At 47.7% G+C, this 16026-nt stretch overlaps 1 protein-coding gene across 1 annotated transcript; it reads right to left on the reverse strand.

Moving 5' to 3' along the window:
- Positions 1–10935: 10935 nt before the first annotated feature.
- On the reverse strand, positions 10936–12803 carry LOC101781399 (protein SHI RELATED SEQUENCE 1). Its single transcript, XM_004974074.4, has 2 exons — positions 11810–12803; positions 10936–11674 (listed from the first exon to the last, which is right to left on the reverse strand). Exons 1-2 carry the CDS (start codon positions 12366–12368, stop codon positions 11307–11309), a joined length of 927 nt encoding a protein of 308 aa, XP_004974131.1. The 5' UTR covers positions 12369–12803; the 3' UTR covers positions 10936–11306.
- Between the last annotated feature and the right edge of the window lie 3223 nt (positions 12804–16026).

The following is a 16026-nucleotide window of genomic DNA, read 5'->3' on the forward strand; positions in this document are numbered from 1 at the left end:
AACTGGAAGAAGAGAGAAACAAATAAACAAAGATTTTGGTCAACAAAAAAGAATATAATCATGTGCTGTGCATCAATGTGGATGTGGTGGCAGGGGCACAAGCGTCGGTGACGACGCTGTTTTTGCCGGCGTTTCAATGGACGACGACGCCGTAGCGTCGAATTAGGGGACTGCCCGGCACGTCAGGGAAGGGATCGGAGACGACCCTTCCATGATTTGTTGGCCTTGTCTCTTTGACCTTCTGTTCCAATCCCCATCTGCGTTTAATCATGGGCCGATCAGGCACTGTCACGAGCCTGATGATGAGACCAAGACGCACTGGCCTGTTTGAAGCCTTTGCTTACAAGGGTTTTCCCGACTGTTATGACATCTAATCTAGCTAGTGGCACTAGATTGCAAAAAAACTATGATTAGCTCTCAAAAATGTTAAATCTTTTAAGAGTGTGAGCGTACTCAATTCTAGGTGAGCTAGGTAGCGCATGTTGAGTCGTTCAGTGCTGTGTGCGCTACACGTATGAGTTAGGGTATTGCAGTCTGCTTTCAGAACCCAGCTGTCAGAAAGCAACAGCATACATCCATCTCAACTTAACTTAGTCGGTGGACAATGGAGTTTGACTCGATAAGATATCTTTTTTTTGCTCTTTAAGAATGGGAAATTGGAGAAAGCAGTTAGCAAGTTAGGTAAAACTGGTACCTGGTCACCCGGAGAAACAGGACAACGGTGAACTTTGCAGAGTTAGGTCCTTGACCATTCACCAACAGTAGCAAAAAGAAGAGCTGCAATCCGAGTTTAACTCGCCGCTCCTCCATTCCAACGCACACGCAGGATATACGACCGTGCATAGACCGAGACGCTTCCTGTCTGAAACAAAAACCTGCACTGCCAGGTGATGGAGAAGAAGCTGTGGCACACTAGCTACTGCGGGCCACACAAAACACCATGATTCAGTCTTAACCCTGAATTAAGCATAGCAGTTAGTTAGTGGGGGTGGTGTGTTCCTTGTGGAGGTGATTTGTCTGCAGAGATCTTGGGCTTTGGAATGCCTGACGTGTACTACCAAGCTTGTGCGCAGCGCAGCACCGGCCTCTCGCTTTTGTGAAGCATAGAATATCTGCAGAGAGGGTGAGCCGTCTTTGGCGGACATCTGACAGTCGGTGCCACAGGTCGATCGTCCGTCCTAGGTTGCTCTTTTCTTTTGCTTTCCTGACGACTGATTGATGAATAAAGGCCGCCTGATAATAACAAACGCCCCGCAATCTGCCATGCATCTTACTGATGCGCCCTGCACGTGATGGATCGATCGATACCCAAGGGAAACTGCACGAGATGATAGCAACGGTTCTGGTGGCGATTATTCAGAGTTGGTTCGTTTCAGACTTGAGCCTTTGAGGTGGTGAATGATCTGCACCTGCTCCATTCATGTGGTGGTGCGCGGTTGTGTCTTGTGTGGTAACATGCATGCCAAAGGCACAGCCTATGCTGCACGGCAGGTCATATGATATGCTGTGGTGTGGTGGAGTGGAGTGGAGAAAGGCCAAATTGAAGGCGCGTGCGTGTTGTTGAAAGCAAACACGGGAAAGGACAGAGCAGCTAGGGTAAAGCTGAGCGAGTCGTGCGTGAACGTGACCTCGCTCTCTCGCATGTTCGTGGAGTTCCAGGCGCCGGCCGGCCTCCATGCCTGAAACCGAGCCGTCGCGGCGGCGTGCTGCCGCCGTGGATGAGCACGAACCGGTGGAAATTCCCATCTCGTTCAGTACAACGCTCGCTAGCTGCCGCGATGTGCAGAGGATTGCAACAGCGCCTAGCGTCTAGCTTGGCCGGTGCCAATGCCAATGCGATGGAAAGCGGCAGAGCAGGCGTGGGCCATCCTTGGGATACGCACGGCGTACAGACCACGGATGGATGGGCATACTCTGTATCTCAGTAGATGTTACGCTCTGCAGCAACAAAATAAAACAAACTCTCGCACGGCCGTGGCCGGGTACCAGAGACAAGGCGATCCTCCTGTCGAGAAATGAAAGCACCACCACCACCTTCCCAGCCCTGTCGTCGACGACGTACACAAGGATACCGGGCAAAATGTTCTTAATTGGGGCCCATGTGACCTCAACAACAAATACATAGAAGGCCCAAGCTCAATTCAGGCCGGCCCATCACAGACAACACAAGGGCCCCCACCCAGGCCTTCCTCCTCCCTTTTTTTACACCCCGGCGGGCCGCCTTGCCCCGTTTCGCAACGCTCCGCAAACAATAATTAGCCCACTTATTTACCTGCACATGCAGCACAGTTCACTCCTCACTATTCCAATACCACCGGGCCAGCGCCATTAAAACCTGGCTGATCCTCTTTTACTTGATTGTTTCTTCGCTGATACACGCTCCCTTCATCTCAAATTTATAGCTTTTCTAAACATATAACTTTTACTTAGTCGTAATATGTTTCCAGATGCATAGCAAAAATATGAACGTCAAAACGACCTGCAATTTGGAATGGATGGAGTACTTATCATGAATCATGATATAGAATTGTGGATGTATATATACGCACAGAATCCAAGGGATTTCGATATATGATATGAATAACATAGTATCGCACTCTAGCTAGCTAGCTAGCAGCATAAAATGACGACGATGCGATGCATATATACCTCGACCTCTTTTAATTTGTAGCCAAGCAGTAGTGACCTAGGCAACTTTCTAACAGATATTCTTCCGTCCATAATCTCGATCTCTACCGAATAAAAAGGCACCACTGATCGATCGATATTCTTTATTTCCTAGGTTCCATGCGTATCGATCACCATGCGGCATATAGCTAGGAGTATATGCTACTCACACACTACTGGCAATGCAAAAGGTGCAAAGCTAAGGTAGGTATAGCTGCCGGTCGGATGGCCGGGTACGTACCGGCAGCCTTACAGTTTACTGCCTGCATGCGCCTGCGGCTCCTTTTTTTCCTACATGTCAGCGGCCGCGGCCGGCGCGTGGTGGTACAATTCCGCAGCCAAAAGCAGATCGGCAGGCTGTTACTGCTGCTCTGCTCCCATCGGCGCGTCGTCAGAGATCTCAGAGCAGTGCGTACGGCACGCGGTTGATCGAAAGAGCAGCGGCGAAAAGCCGACACCGTAGCATATACGTACCTACACCGGCCGGCCGGCGACACGACACAATGAGTACGTACCGCGGTAAAGGGCACGGCAGCTCGCGCCGGAGTTCTGTACTCCTCGGCTCGATCGTAGCACCGTATGAAAATCCTAGTTTTGCTATATTTGCCTAGATATAGCGCCGAAGGAATCCAAACTGCAGGTCATTTTTAGATCATTTTTAGTTATTCTAAGTGCCTGGATATATATAACTATGAATCTAGCAAAAGTCAAAACTAATTGGAATTTAAAACGGAGGGAGTACATGTTTAGCAGGCTAACTAATGTGTCGCTCGCCGTGGGGCCCACCATTGCTCTGCTCGCTAGCGTTGCCCGCCGCATCGCGTTGCTGCTCCACTCCACGTCACCGCTCCGACGAACCTGTTGCCGCACCCCCAAGCTAGGAGATCGAGGAAGAGGTGGGGATAGCTCGGTCGGCGGAGGAAGAGGAGGTGGTAGGGATCTCGGCCACGCGTTGACCACTGGGGCACCGCCGCTCGGGCTGGGGAAGCAAGAGAAGGTGGTAAGCGATGGGTTGCCACCGCCGTGGATGCCAGCGCCGCTACCCCACTCCATCGGGTTGCCACTATTGTGCCGGCTGCCGTCGCGCAAGCCGCTTGATAACCAGGGAGAGGATAGATAAGAGAGGTAGGAGATAAAGGAGAGAGACGGAGAGGGAGAGAGTGAGTGGATAAGGAAAGATGCGGGGGTGAGAGGATGGTACAAGGAAGCGATAGAGATGGAGAGAAGAGATAGTGCATGTGGGACCCATGAAAATTTTCAGGTTCGTGCGCCATATGATTTTAACCGGTTTACAAGGGCGGCTGATGGGGTGGTCTGTTTCAAGAAATCAGCTCGATTTCCACGGGTGCTCATCCCATCCTATGCTTGGCAATGCACGGCTACCCCATCCTCTGTGCCTGAAAATGTTCAGGCACAGGGATGATGACCCGCCCTTGGAAATTGAGCTGAGTTTATGGGGCAGACCACTCCATCCACCACCTCTGCATATTGATATTTAGGATTGGATCAACAGCTACAATGTACTCCTAATGTTGTCTGTAGAGGTAGGGATCTTTTGGTCCGCACCTAAAAAGAGAGAGCGCCCCTAAAAATTCTTTTTTAATAGTGAATACAAACTGGTGCATAAAGAAGGTCAACCAAGTCATAATCACACATTAAGCACCAACGCAAATACTTAAGAATCTTTTCACCACCTTTCAAGCACCGGATGATGCAAAGGGCCGTGCCGTAAAAACAAAATGTCGTTTTTCCCATTGTGCATACATATCGACAAGTATTTGGTTTTTAACCCATTTATCCATGTAGCTAGTAGCTAAGCATGCAGCTAGTAGCTAGTCTCTACTGACTTATAGCTAGCTAGCTAGCATAGTGTTTTGCTTTTGTGTCAAAGGCCGTTGGCTTCTTGTACCTGCTGCCGCGTGCGTGGTGTAGCAGGGCACATGCATGCATCATGCATTCTCGGCTGGGGTGATATCACGGTAGCTGCTACTGCTACCGGCTGGATCCTTGGATTCTTCTCCCGGCAGGTAGCGGGCCGGCAGATGGAGCCCGCGCCGCGCCGGGCAACGCTAGCTGCAAGCACGGGGCCCTGCCACAGAAGATGTCTGCACACATGATTGCATCCCTATATCGATCTCCACTGGGACAAGAACAACGACACACGCTCAAGCCTCAAGCAATTTGCATGCTTTTATTTCACAGATGCTCTTTGCATGTCGAAATTCTTTTGAGATGTCGTCCTGTGCTTGGGATTAACGAATTTTGCAGCTCTAGATTCCTAGAAATGCGAGCTGCCGCTCCATGCATACATGTCCGGAGGACAATTCGAGGTGGTACGTGGTACGAATTCATTAGTTTATGTCCAGAGCCCATACTTAAGACCTTGAGAAAAATGCAGGATTTATCTGTGGATTCATATTCAACTTCTTTTTTAAAAATAACGCCACACAAAATCCTGATGCAACGTCCGTTCATATAAATGTATCACTTTGTTTCTATAATAAGTAAACCGCTAATTCGCAGCGGACTTATTTGTCTGAATTTATTTCAAAAATTAATGTTGATATTTTTTTCTATGGTAGGCGCATCCGCGCATGTGAGTCTCTTGGAGGTGCTCGTATCAGCAACGTATGTTGTGCATGCAAACAATTTGTAAATGAACCAATTGATGTAAGAAATTCAAGCAAATCGAGTTAAATGAACAACTAAGTACTCCCTCGACCACCGATGCATCGATGCAAGACAATTTTTGTATCATATTTTTTTTCCAAAATTAATCTTTGATACTATTAGTTTACCTTACACTACATTATCAGTTGCTACAAATCAACATAATTCTTGACCAAAAACTTACAAGCTTTTAAGGTTTTCACCCTGAACGTCTTACATTATTAGTGGAGGGGGCAAATCCAATATTTAATTAGGGGCGGCGGCGGGGGTGAGATTCGGTTCGTTATATATGCAAAGGAAAAGAATGCCGCATATGCATGCGTGTATGAACTTTCCTGTGCGGCTGTATGCAGCGCAGCCGCATGCACATCAGCACATGCATGTTTGAGACAAGAAAGCAGCTACGCTGACCTGCTTTCTAGCTCCTCGGCTAAACAACTCAAAATGGTGGATCCAATATCACATTCGCTCACGGAAAGCTGAATCGATGCTGAAATGGGGATCCAATATCATACTACGCCGCAGAAAGGTGGATCGATGCTACGCCTCTTAAACTACTCCAATCCATCCACCCTGTAGAGAATAAGAAAGTGCACCAGCTGATGATATGCTCCACAAGATCTCGAGTACACGAATCAGCTAGCAATTATCTCTTATAAAGTCTCTCTCTGCCTGATCTTCCGTAGAGCTGCTAACAAGTACTCCCTCCGTACCAAATTACTATTCGTTTTTGGCTTTTCTATATACGTAACTTTTGCTATGTATCTAGACATAATATATATCTAGGTGCATGTCAAATACTATGTGCTAAAAAAATAAAAATGAATAGTAATTTAGAATGGAGGGAGTACGAATTAAATCACAGAATTAAACTATCAACAGGTTCTAGTACATACTGGCTCTCGCAGTTAATAAACAAACAGGCCGTGTTGTGCCTGACGGCAATGAAGCTCGATTAGCACAGATCAGAAGGGCGCAATTGTCCGCCATGAAGAAGAATAATTACGTACTGATCGAGCTTGATCTGCGCGTACTACTGGGAGCAATCTAGCTATGGATCCATGATCTACTACATACTGTCTACTAGCTACTGACGATCTGCCAGCATATATAATGGTGATCCACTGATCCAGCAGGCAGCAGGACCAGAAGGGCGGCCGGGATGATGGCGACCATGCAGGCGTCGATCTCGACACAGATGAACTCGATCTAGTTTTGCAGGGGAGAAGGGAACACCGGCCTGACCAGGAGCTCTGCCGATCCATGATCTACCCATGGGGATCAAGCTAAGGGAATACTCCATCTGCTAGCAAGCAGGTCAGGCTAATAAGGGTGGGCGAGGGCGGCGAAAGCGAAATCTCCCTGCAACTGCAATGGCAGATGATGCCACTGAAGGGACCCTGTAAATCCTGGAGCTTTGCGGTGGTTTTGGGGCGGTTGATGAGGCACGTGACTCGCCGGCGGCAGCCAACTCGACAGACGTCCTTTCTGGGACCATGCCATGCTTGGCGCGGCAACAACAATATATGGCCGATGGATCCATGGCCCTCCCTCTGCTTCCTCCTTCTCCCCACCCTAGCTACCCCTCTACTCTACCCTAAGGATTCCCATCATGAAGAACCCTGCCTGCTGCTGCTCTCCCCTAGCTCGTAGCCATAGCAGCTTCTTTCCTACCAATCTCTCTCTCTCTCTCTCTCTCTCTCTCTCTCTCTCTCTCTCTCTCTCTCTCTCTCTCATGAGATCGAGAAGTAGAAGCAGGTAAAAGAGACAGGAGAGAGAAGGTAAGCTAGGGAGCATGCGTTACTGTAGCGACGGCGGTAAAGATGAGACGGTGCACTGCTGCATGCATGCATTATTTGCAGTTTTCGCGTCTGCCATCGATCCGGCCATATACCATCAATTCGATCGTCTACTGTGTGAACCGTTTTCTCCAGAAGAATGTAGTATGCGGCGATATGATCGTCGATCGACGTATGCGTACGTACTTTACATGCAATGTAAAATCATCATTTTTCCGGCACTGCGATACTGCTCTCTACTGGAAAAGGGGGATGAACAGTGCCGGCTCGCTGCTGCATCTGTCGCGTCCTTGCCTCCTTATTTCCCCTCCTTTTAGAGGGCGCAAAGGGAAACGGCGAAAAGGGGTGGCGAGTGCCACTCTCCCGTACAGCATGTTGCAATCAACTGTTCTTGACAAACAACACAACGCACCCTCTTGAATATACTATTCTCACACACACATATCTCAATATTTGCATAGGCATGCATGCTATTATTCCATCATGTGTGATCTTGTACAGCCCTACATTATTGTGACCTGATTGGATCCGAATTTTGAAAGAAAAAAGTGATTGGCCGATCCATTTGATTTCTTCCTGCTGTGAATAATAGGTTGCATTGTACAAATGTGTACAAATGGTTCGTACACGCGTGTATAATTCTCGGGAAAGAAAAGGGAGAAAATAAATCTAAAAAGATTGTGCGAATGAGATGCTAAGTACTACTTAAATATCAAAGTCCAAATACGATACGCTCCGAAAAAGAAGTCTAATTAAACAGTGATTTGCTGCTTTATAATTAAGATATGTATGGCAGATTAGAACAGGATACCCACGGTACTAATGGATAAATAACCACAGCCTACGTTGTGGATATGTTATTAATTGTTTGGACATGCTTACGTACCATATACTGTTTAATCTTATGTTACATTAGGACCCAAGTTCATTAGCAATTCTAAACTTAGAGATGCCCTTCGATTGCGTGAGTGGTGGAATCATACGCCTACTGACAATATTCAAATAGTAAATATTCAGCAACTTTCAATTGATGCAAATGCACATTCTCTAAAAAATGGGTTCAAGTGAAAAATTGGGAAAGACCAAACTTCCCCTTAACAGACAAAAAAAAAATCTCAGAGTGGATTTCTATGAATTAGCACACTATAATTATTTCTGGCAATGTGATATATATGCATCTAAAAAATTATGTCTCTCAATGTGGATTCATCATTAGAACAGTAATCCATCTTAATGTATTAATTGTAGATTATTTCAAAGACATTAATTTGAATCCATTGATCTGGAATATTTAGAGTTTGTAATAAAACTATAGATATATATAGCATACTTAACCGTTAACTATTGACTGAATTTAACTGGAAATGACAATAGAGTGGTAGGCCCAATCAGTCCCTATCGAAGCCTTTAAAAGATTCAAAAGATAATGCAAAAATACTATACCCGGAACTTAAAAATTACTAACAGCTTTGACGACTTTAGTATATGCATGATCCAGAATCGGAAACGTATGTATGAATTTTCTCTAGCAAAGTTCGAAAGGTGTTACTGGTTATTGTTCCACCTAGCCTTTACAGTGAAAGGAACAGATCAAAGCCAAAGAGATGAGGCCGAATCACCGTGCATCTTTGGAGTTGCGTGACAAATACAATATTATACTAATGATGGTGACTTCTATCTAGCTAAAGAATTGATGAACAAGCGCTTAGACAACCAACTAATTCACCTGTTTTATCCTCAGACATGTACGAGAGAGTTTGAAAACGATAATGCATCATCTGATTAAAAAACATCAAGTTTTTGTTTGAGGAAATTACAGGTAGCTAGGCTGGTAACTTAGCTCCTCTTTTGTACAGGAAACACACATGAATATATTCATGCATCCCATATATTGGTAGACTGGTAAAACATTTATATATAGGATGATTATATCAGGGTTACTTCAGATAATATGCTTGATTTTTCAGATTTTGTAATAATGTTGTCAACATTACATGCAGTAGCAAAGCAAAGGTCAATTAGTACAGTGCCCTTTGATATTCTAGATCTACCTTAGGTCAAATGTATCATCATGAACTATTGCTTCATGTTCCCAGAGAATTATCAATGTTTTGAAATAAACCACCAGTAGTAAACGACAGAATCAACAGTCAATTGGACAGAAAAGAATGCATAAGCACGCTACAAGCTAGGGGAATCATATGGGTTAAGTTGCATAGCATAATTATATAAGGTTCAACAAATTGAAGACATATTCTGCATCACCCGTAGAATAGGGTGCATTCATAATGTATATGATGTTTTGGCCAAAATTGTCAAAAGAATACAACGATTGTATTAAGTCATTCCAAGTAAATCTGGAAGTGAACTCAAGGATAACCGCACTTATTTAAAAGGAACACTGGAAAAATCTGCAATCATTTGGAAATTAGTATTATTTTCAGTGACTTTGAGAAGAACGGGACAATGCTATTTAATTATGTACAGTATATATAATGCCATCATATGTGTCAAATCAGATTAGCACCTTCATGAATATGTTACCCCACAGCTCCCACATATGCATAAAGGGACATTACAGAGAACAAAATTTGAAACCTTCAAAGTGCACTAGCGTTGATGAAGACAAAAAAAAAGAAAACATTCACGCTAGTGCACTGTGATTTTGTTACAAAAGGCGCACGTCTAAATATGGCACAGGGTAGAAAAGAACATGGTCACATATGGTAGAATATGCATCGTTTCCGAGCTTCCAAAGTCCTACTAGCTAGATCAAGCATATAACGAAATTTGGCCTCAGTGAAGATTAAAATCACAACATCATTAATATTATCGTATATTCGAATGGATTAACCATAAAACTATCTGATACCAAATATGCATACAATTTGAAGGTTGGTAATAAATCATTTGATTGAGTCTCCACGAGTGCCCAATACACATAAATGAGCATGACTGACCAATAATAGTAGCATAAGTTCCTCGTTGTTCATTGTTTGATAAACCATGAATGTGCTTATCAAGAAATGTACATATTGAAGATAAAAGGTGGAAATATCGTTCCTTGGATCGCAATGTGGATTTATTATTACTCTATGCGCTGACAGTTCACCCAATGCAAACTGTATTTGCTATCTAAGAAAATATAACTGGTTGAAATGGCAATTAAATTAAATTAAGATGCATGGCAAAATAATTTGCTTGAGATGACAATTGAATTATGATGTGATAGGATATGATGGAATTGGATGGGATCGGACAGAACCATGTTCGCAATAACTAAACTGGGAAACATTGGAAACTCTCTAATCATCAGGAGTGTCAGGACTGCTACAAGCACATAACTAGCATTCTCGTCCAATCATCTTGCCATTTGATTCTTCCCGAGACACAGATATCTGACTCTGGCAGCCTTCTTCGAGCATATGATGACTGGAAGAAATCTCTCTCCTCTCCTCTCCTTTCCTCTCTCCTCTCTCCTCGATCTCCTCTCTCTCTCTAACGAACATAACACAGCAATCATTCACACCAAATTTCCAACTAATCAGCAGTAGCTACTAGGTAGGAAACTAGGGCTCAGCTTTTGAAGAGAAAAGCTAAAGCAAAGGTGTCACACCTTATGGAATAGACACAGCCACACAGGAGTAGATCAGAAATTAGATGGCACTGTGTATTCTTCCGCAAATATGCAAGTAAAGCAACCTTAACTAGCCGTACTCGATCAAAGTATATTTGCAAGATATATACCACCAGGGGACAGCATCATCACCACCACTGAACCAGATGAACCAGAGCAGTATGAATCAAGATTGCCATTCTCCCAAGGCACCAGATTACCTAACTGTCGATCATGTGAGATTTTAAATTTTTAATCATGAACACTGCTCCCTAGCTAGTCCAAAGCATTATACTTCCAGTAACCTGATGGCCTAGCTACTACAGTAGTAGTATGATCCTAAAGAAACGGCGATGAACACCAGCGCTGCTCATCAGTTTATGCATCATTGAGAACGAGAGAGAAGAGATGAAGGAGAGGAAAATCTACAGACAATTTAGAGATGATGATGGTACTTCTAGTAAGTAAATAAGAAAAATATCAAGACATGGATTGGAAGGCGAGGAATGATGAAGCAAGCTGAGTGCCGTCAATGGAGCGAGGTGGCCGTTTGATCACCTCGGATGGCCGTGGAAGAACGGCGCGCCGCCGTAGGGGCCGGGCGTCGGGTACGGGTCCATGACCACAGCCGATGACGAGACGGGCCCCGCGACGCTGCCTTCGCCCGCCGCGGCCGTGCTCGGGGAGGACCCCTCGGCGGCGTGTCGGTATCCGCCGCCGCCCGCCGCGACCGACGGGTCCGGGCCGACGTCGTGCAGGATGCCCTTGAAGACGTGTCCGGCGATGCTGACGCTTGTCTGGTACGCCACCTCGGCGTCGGCCTCGTCGACCGGGCCCAGCCGCACGCAGCGGAACACCGCCTCCGAGCTCACCTCCCGCGGGAACCTCTCTCCCACCATCGCCATCTGCTGCTGCTGCTCTCCTGATCAATCATCATCACACATGAACATGATTCTCAATAGATGATTAGTGATGAGCAAGTAGCTAGCCGTGAGCTCGTGAATTGCTTGGCTACTAGTGGAGTAGTGGAGGAGTGCAATTTAATTTCGCAGTGTACCGGAGGAAGTGGTGGTGGCGGTGGTGGAAGAAGGCTGGGTGTCGCGCGGTCGCTTGGACGGCTCGGCGCCGCCGCCGCTTGTGGTGAGCTGCTGCTGGCGTTCGCGGCGCTTGGCGGCGGGCACCCAGGTGGACTTGACGTGGGTGGGGCAGTCGAAGCCCCGGCTCTTGCAGCAGGTGCGGCAGCGCATGTGGGCGCAGTCCTTTTTGGCCTGGTTGCCGCAGTCCTGGCAGCTGATGGTCCCCGCGCCGGCGCCGGAGGCGGAGCCCCTCCCGCCACGCGAGGAGCCGGCGGCGGGGTCATCGGCGAATCGGATGATGTTGGGCGCGTAGAAGTGGTGGTGCTCCTGCGCCGGGTGGTGCGGCCATAGCTGGAACCCGCCGCCCCGGGGCGCCGCAGCGGCCGTCGTGTAGAGGTAGGCGGCCGCGGCGGCTGCCGCGGCAGTCGCAGAATCGGAGCCGGAGGAGGAAGGGTTGACGTGGGGGTGGTGGTGGTCGCCGCGGCCGTCGTGGTGGTGTCCTCCTCCTCCTCCGCCGCCGCCTAGAGGGAAGCCCGCCATGCGGCCAGATCCATAGGCCCGCGCGGGCAGCGGCTAGCGGCGGATCGCGCGCCGGATCGCCCGTGCCCGGCTGCTACTGGCGGTGGTGGGCCGCTCTCCGCCGCCGACGAGCCGGCGTGGTCATCCGCCGCATGGGGGTGGCGCGCGCGAATTGTGAGCGCTATCGCTCGCGCGCGCGCGGCCTGCGGCCCAGCAGGAGGTGCGTGCGGCGAGCTGTATCGATCTAGGAGGGAGGGTGAGCGAGCGGGGTAGCTAGGGTGCGGCGTAGTGGGGGTTCCCTAGAATTTTGGCGTGTCCGCGCGTGAGGAGGGAGACGGGGAGGGGAGGGGAGGGGGAGGGAGGCCAGGGCCAGCAGCTGAGAGGAGCTGAGGTGAGCGAGCGCTGCGGTCGCTTTAATTTTTGTGTGGTGAGGCGAGTGATGGAGGCGACAGGGGAGGGCCTGCCACGCCGCCAACGATCCTGCACGCTCCCAAAACGACCCCATTTAATACTCCCTCCTTCTCTCTCTGCGTGCGTACTCTACGACGTCGTACTCGTATTTCCTCACGAGTGTACGAACTACTCCCTCTCGTCGCCGTCACATGGGAAAGAAGAAAACCCCACGAGCTACAGAGGCTGTGAAATGCGGCGACCGTTCAACCACGCGCCACCGTCGGATGAGATTCTCGCCGGCGACTTTCTTCCTCGTGGTCTGCCGCCGGCGACGGGCGTCGCCGGCGGCAAGATGCATGTTCTGTGTGCTACCACACACAAAATGAACCACTCGATCAAGATCGTCTTTGGAGGTGGACATCTGATAAGGAAATATATGTTGGCCGCTAGCGAGCTCGTCTTTCCGGCCGGCCGGCGGGTCTTTTCAAAGCCTTTCCAGAGGCGATCGAAGAATTCCCTAACGGTCTCGCCACTATTATTAAACCTGACGCCGCGTGATGGAACGAGCGCGCATGCCCGCCGCCGGCGGCACTGTTCCGCCGCCGTCTCTATCTCCTCGTGGCGCTGGGCCGATCTGCCGCCCGCCCATCACCGCCGGCCAGATCATGCTCGTGCTCTGCCCGCCGCGCGCCGCGACCGCCCGTGCATATAAAAGAAAGAAAAGAAAAAGGAATCGCAGGGCAGGGGGACTCCGCTTTTCGGTGGCCATGACCATGACTCCATGACCAGGCAGGCAGCTGAGGCTGAGCTGAGCAAGGCAAGTTTTTTTTTTTTGCGAAAAAAGGCAAGTTGGATTAAAGAATCCGGCCGGACGGGACAGGGCGGGCGATCTAGCGGAGATCTGCGTGACGTCGTACGTGACAGGGCCCCCTTGATTTCCTCCCCCGGTTGCCTGCGGCCGGAAGCAGGAAGTCGCCCCGCCCCGGTTTGTAGGGCGAGCGCCACTATTGGACTCGCCGTTGACCCCCGAGCTCTCCCAGTACAGCACTAACTCCATTTCTGATGAGAGATTAATGGAATTGATGATCCTCTAAAGAAGAGACATTTCTCGAGCCCTGCTTGCTGTTAGTGGCGCAACCGTTTAGAGGGACCGAATTAACAAAAAATCATTTCTTTTCTCCGATCCTTTGGTAGGTTGTGAATTTTGGTGGTTTTGACTTTTAACAGGGAAGAGTAGTAGGGGGGGTCAAAAATAAAAGGGAATAATCATGCCATGGCAGAGTATTTTACTTGCGCCACGAGCTGACATGCTCCCTGAGATCAAACACAGATCGCACCGCGTGGTGTAGTACCTCGGTTACTGATGGTCTTCCCTAATCTCTTTTTTACAATGCATGTGTACGCTGCTCCGATTGTTTTTTAATCCATCTCTCAATGGCGCCCCCAAAGTGAGTGAATTCTGGGAGAGAGATGCATGAGCATGATGCAGCTAGCGCTAACCAACAAGGGCGCACAGGGTAGATTCTTCCACTGCGTGCCGCCGAACAAAAACTGTTGCTTGCTTTTTGGCTGCGAGTTTCATACTAGTACTTGGGTTTTTTCCCCCAAACAGTGGAATGCAACAGTGGTACGGGCAGCAATGTCTCCTCCGCAAACAGACAAAAGTAGTTGCGCTTGCGGGGTAGATTCAGAGGCTGAGAATTCCACTCGTGGTCTTTTACAACAGTGATATACTGCAGCAACCCGGGTACCCCAATGATTAGTTACGTTCTGCTCACTCCGTTCCAAAAAAATGTAACATAGGTCATTTTGTTTTTTCTTGATACGTAGATATTACTTACTGTCATCTTCTTCAATAGCTACATTCTCATCTCTAGGGGGTGGCATTAGTACTGGTAGAGGATGCTTCTTGTGAGCCTTATTGGGATTCAGATTGAATGATTGCAGGCATGCTGCCACATATTGATCCCCAGCAGTCTCAACTTCTTTCCTTTGTTCTTCATTGAGCTTGTTCCAGGGTAATCTCAATGGGAGTGAACTCCTTGGGGGCCTTGGGATCACCTTAATTATCACCAAGTTGGTAATCTCAATGGGAGTGAACTCCTTGGGGGCCTTGGGATCACCTTGATTATCACCAAGTTCGCCGGTCATCTGGTTGAAGTTGAGGCAACGATGAGCACTAATGATGTTTGTTGATTGTTGGTCCCACCGGGCATGCCAAGAGTGTGTTGACGTAAAATCTGGATTTCAAGCTTTTGCATTGAACAACACGGAGGACTTGGGAGATCTGCTTAACTCTAGTGCAAGCACAAAATCGGCTCGCGAGTGGTGCCAGGCGTGCCAGTCAATTTGACCTAAAAATTGACAAGATAAACATTAAATTTCTGAGCCGATCGGCGGCGAAGCCTCTCGGACTCATGGGTAGGCGTTCTTGAAATAAACACCACAACAGATAAATATTTAATGTAAGATGTGGTGTAAATAAATGAAATATTAATGCCATTGGCTATGTCAGCCGACGGGCTAAGATAAATCATTGTAACACAACAGCCATAAAAAGGAGCTCTGATTAACCACGCGCTTATCAGATAAGCTAACAGATCTAGCCAATGTCTTGATAAGTGTATTGAACCCATACAAGATAATACGAATGAGAGGGCATTGGCATCAATCTACTAACTTAAAAGATTAGAACGTAGCAATAAGGACCATCCGATGCTGACTATACGCAAGACAGATACATTAACAGATCTTAATTAATGTCTTGATAAGTGTATTGAACTTAGACAAGGCAACACGAATGAGAGCATTAACCTTGACCTGAAAACGTAAAAGACTAGAGCACAATTACCAAAGACCTCTTGCCTACTGCTTACAAAGTAACAAAGTCTAATCAATATCTTGACCGTGTAGTTAAACTTAGACAAGGTAACACGGTGAGAGGGCATCAACTTCGACCCATTAATCTGAACAGACAGACTCGCGGCAGCAAGGCCTCGCATGCACCCCTATCGGCTCAATGACATCATCATGCTTCCGTGAGATACGGACAAGACCCGACCGAAGCATCCGATCTCAATGGTAGCACGCTGATATCAGAGGCCTGACGGTTAGCAATACGAGGGGCAGGAGTAAAGATCTATCGGACCTAGCATATATAGAGTAGTGAAAGCATGCAGAGTCTATCAGCCGATACGATCCGATAACTGTGAACGTTTAAACAAAGCAAGGGAACCGATAAAGACAACCTAACTAGATCTAAGCCATTCGATAACTTGAGCAACGT

This window comes from Setaria italica, chromosome VI, assembly GCF_000263155.2.
Source record: "Setaria italica strain Yugu1 chromosome VI, Setaria_italica_v2.0, whole genome shotgun sequence".
Classification (NCBI taxonomy): domain Eukaryota; kingdom Viridiplantae; phylum Streptophyta; class Magnoliopsida; order Poales; family Poaceae; genus Setaria; species Setaria italica.

Excerpts from the sequence above, each read along its gene's own strand:
- LOC101781399 (XM_004974074.4), bottom strand. The coding sequence starts at position 12,368 with ATGGCGGGCTTCCCTCTAGGCGGCGGCGGAGGAGGAGGAGGACACCAC. Across the intron at positions 11,675-11,809 it reads CGCCACCACCACTTCCTCCG|GAGAGCAGCAGCAGCAGATG; the intron begins GTACACTGCGAA and ends ATGATTGATCAG.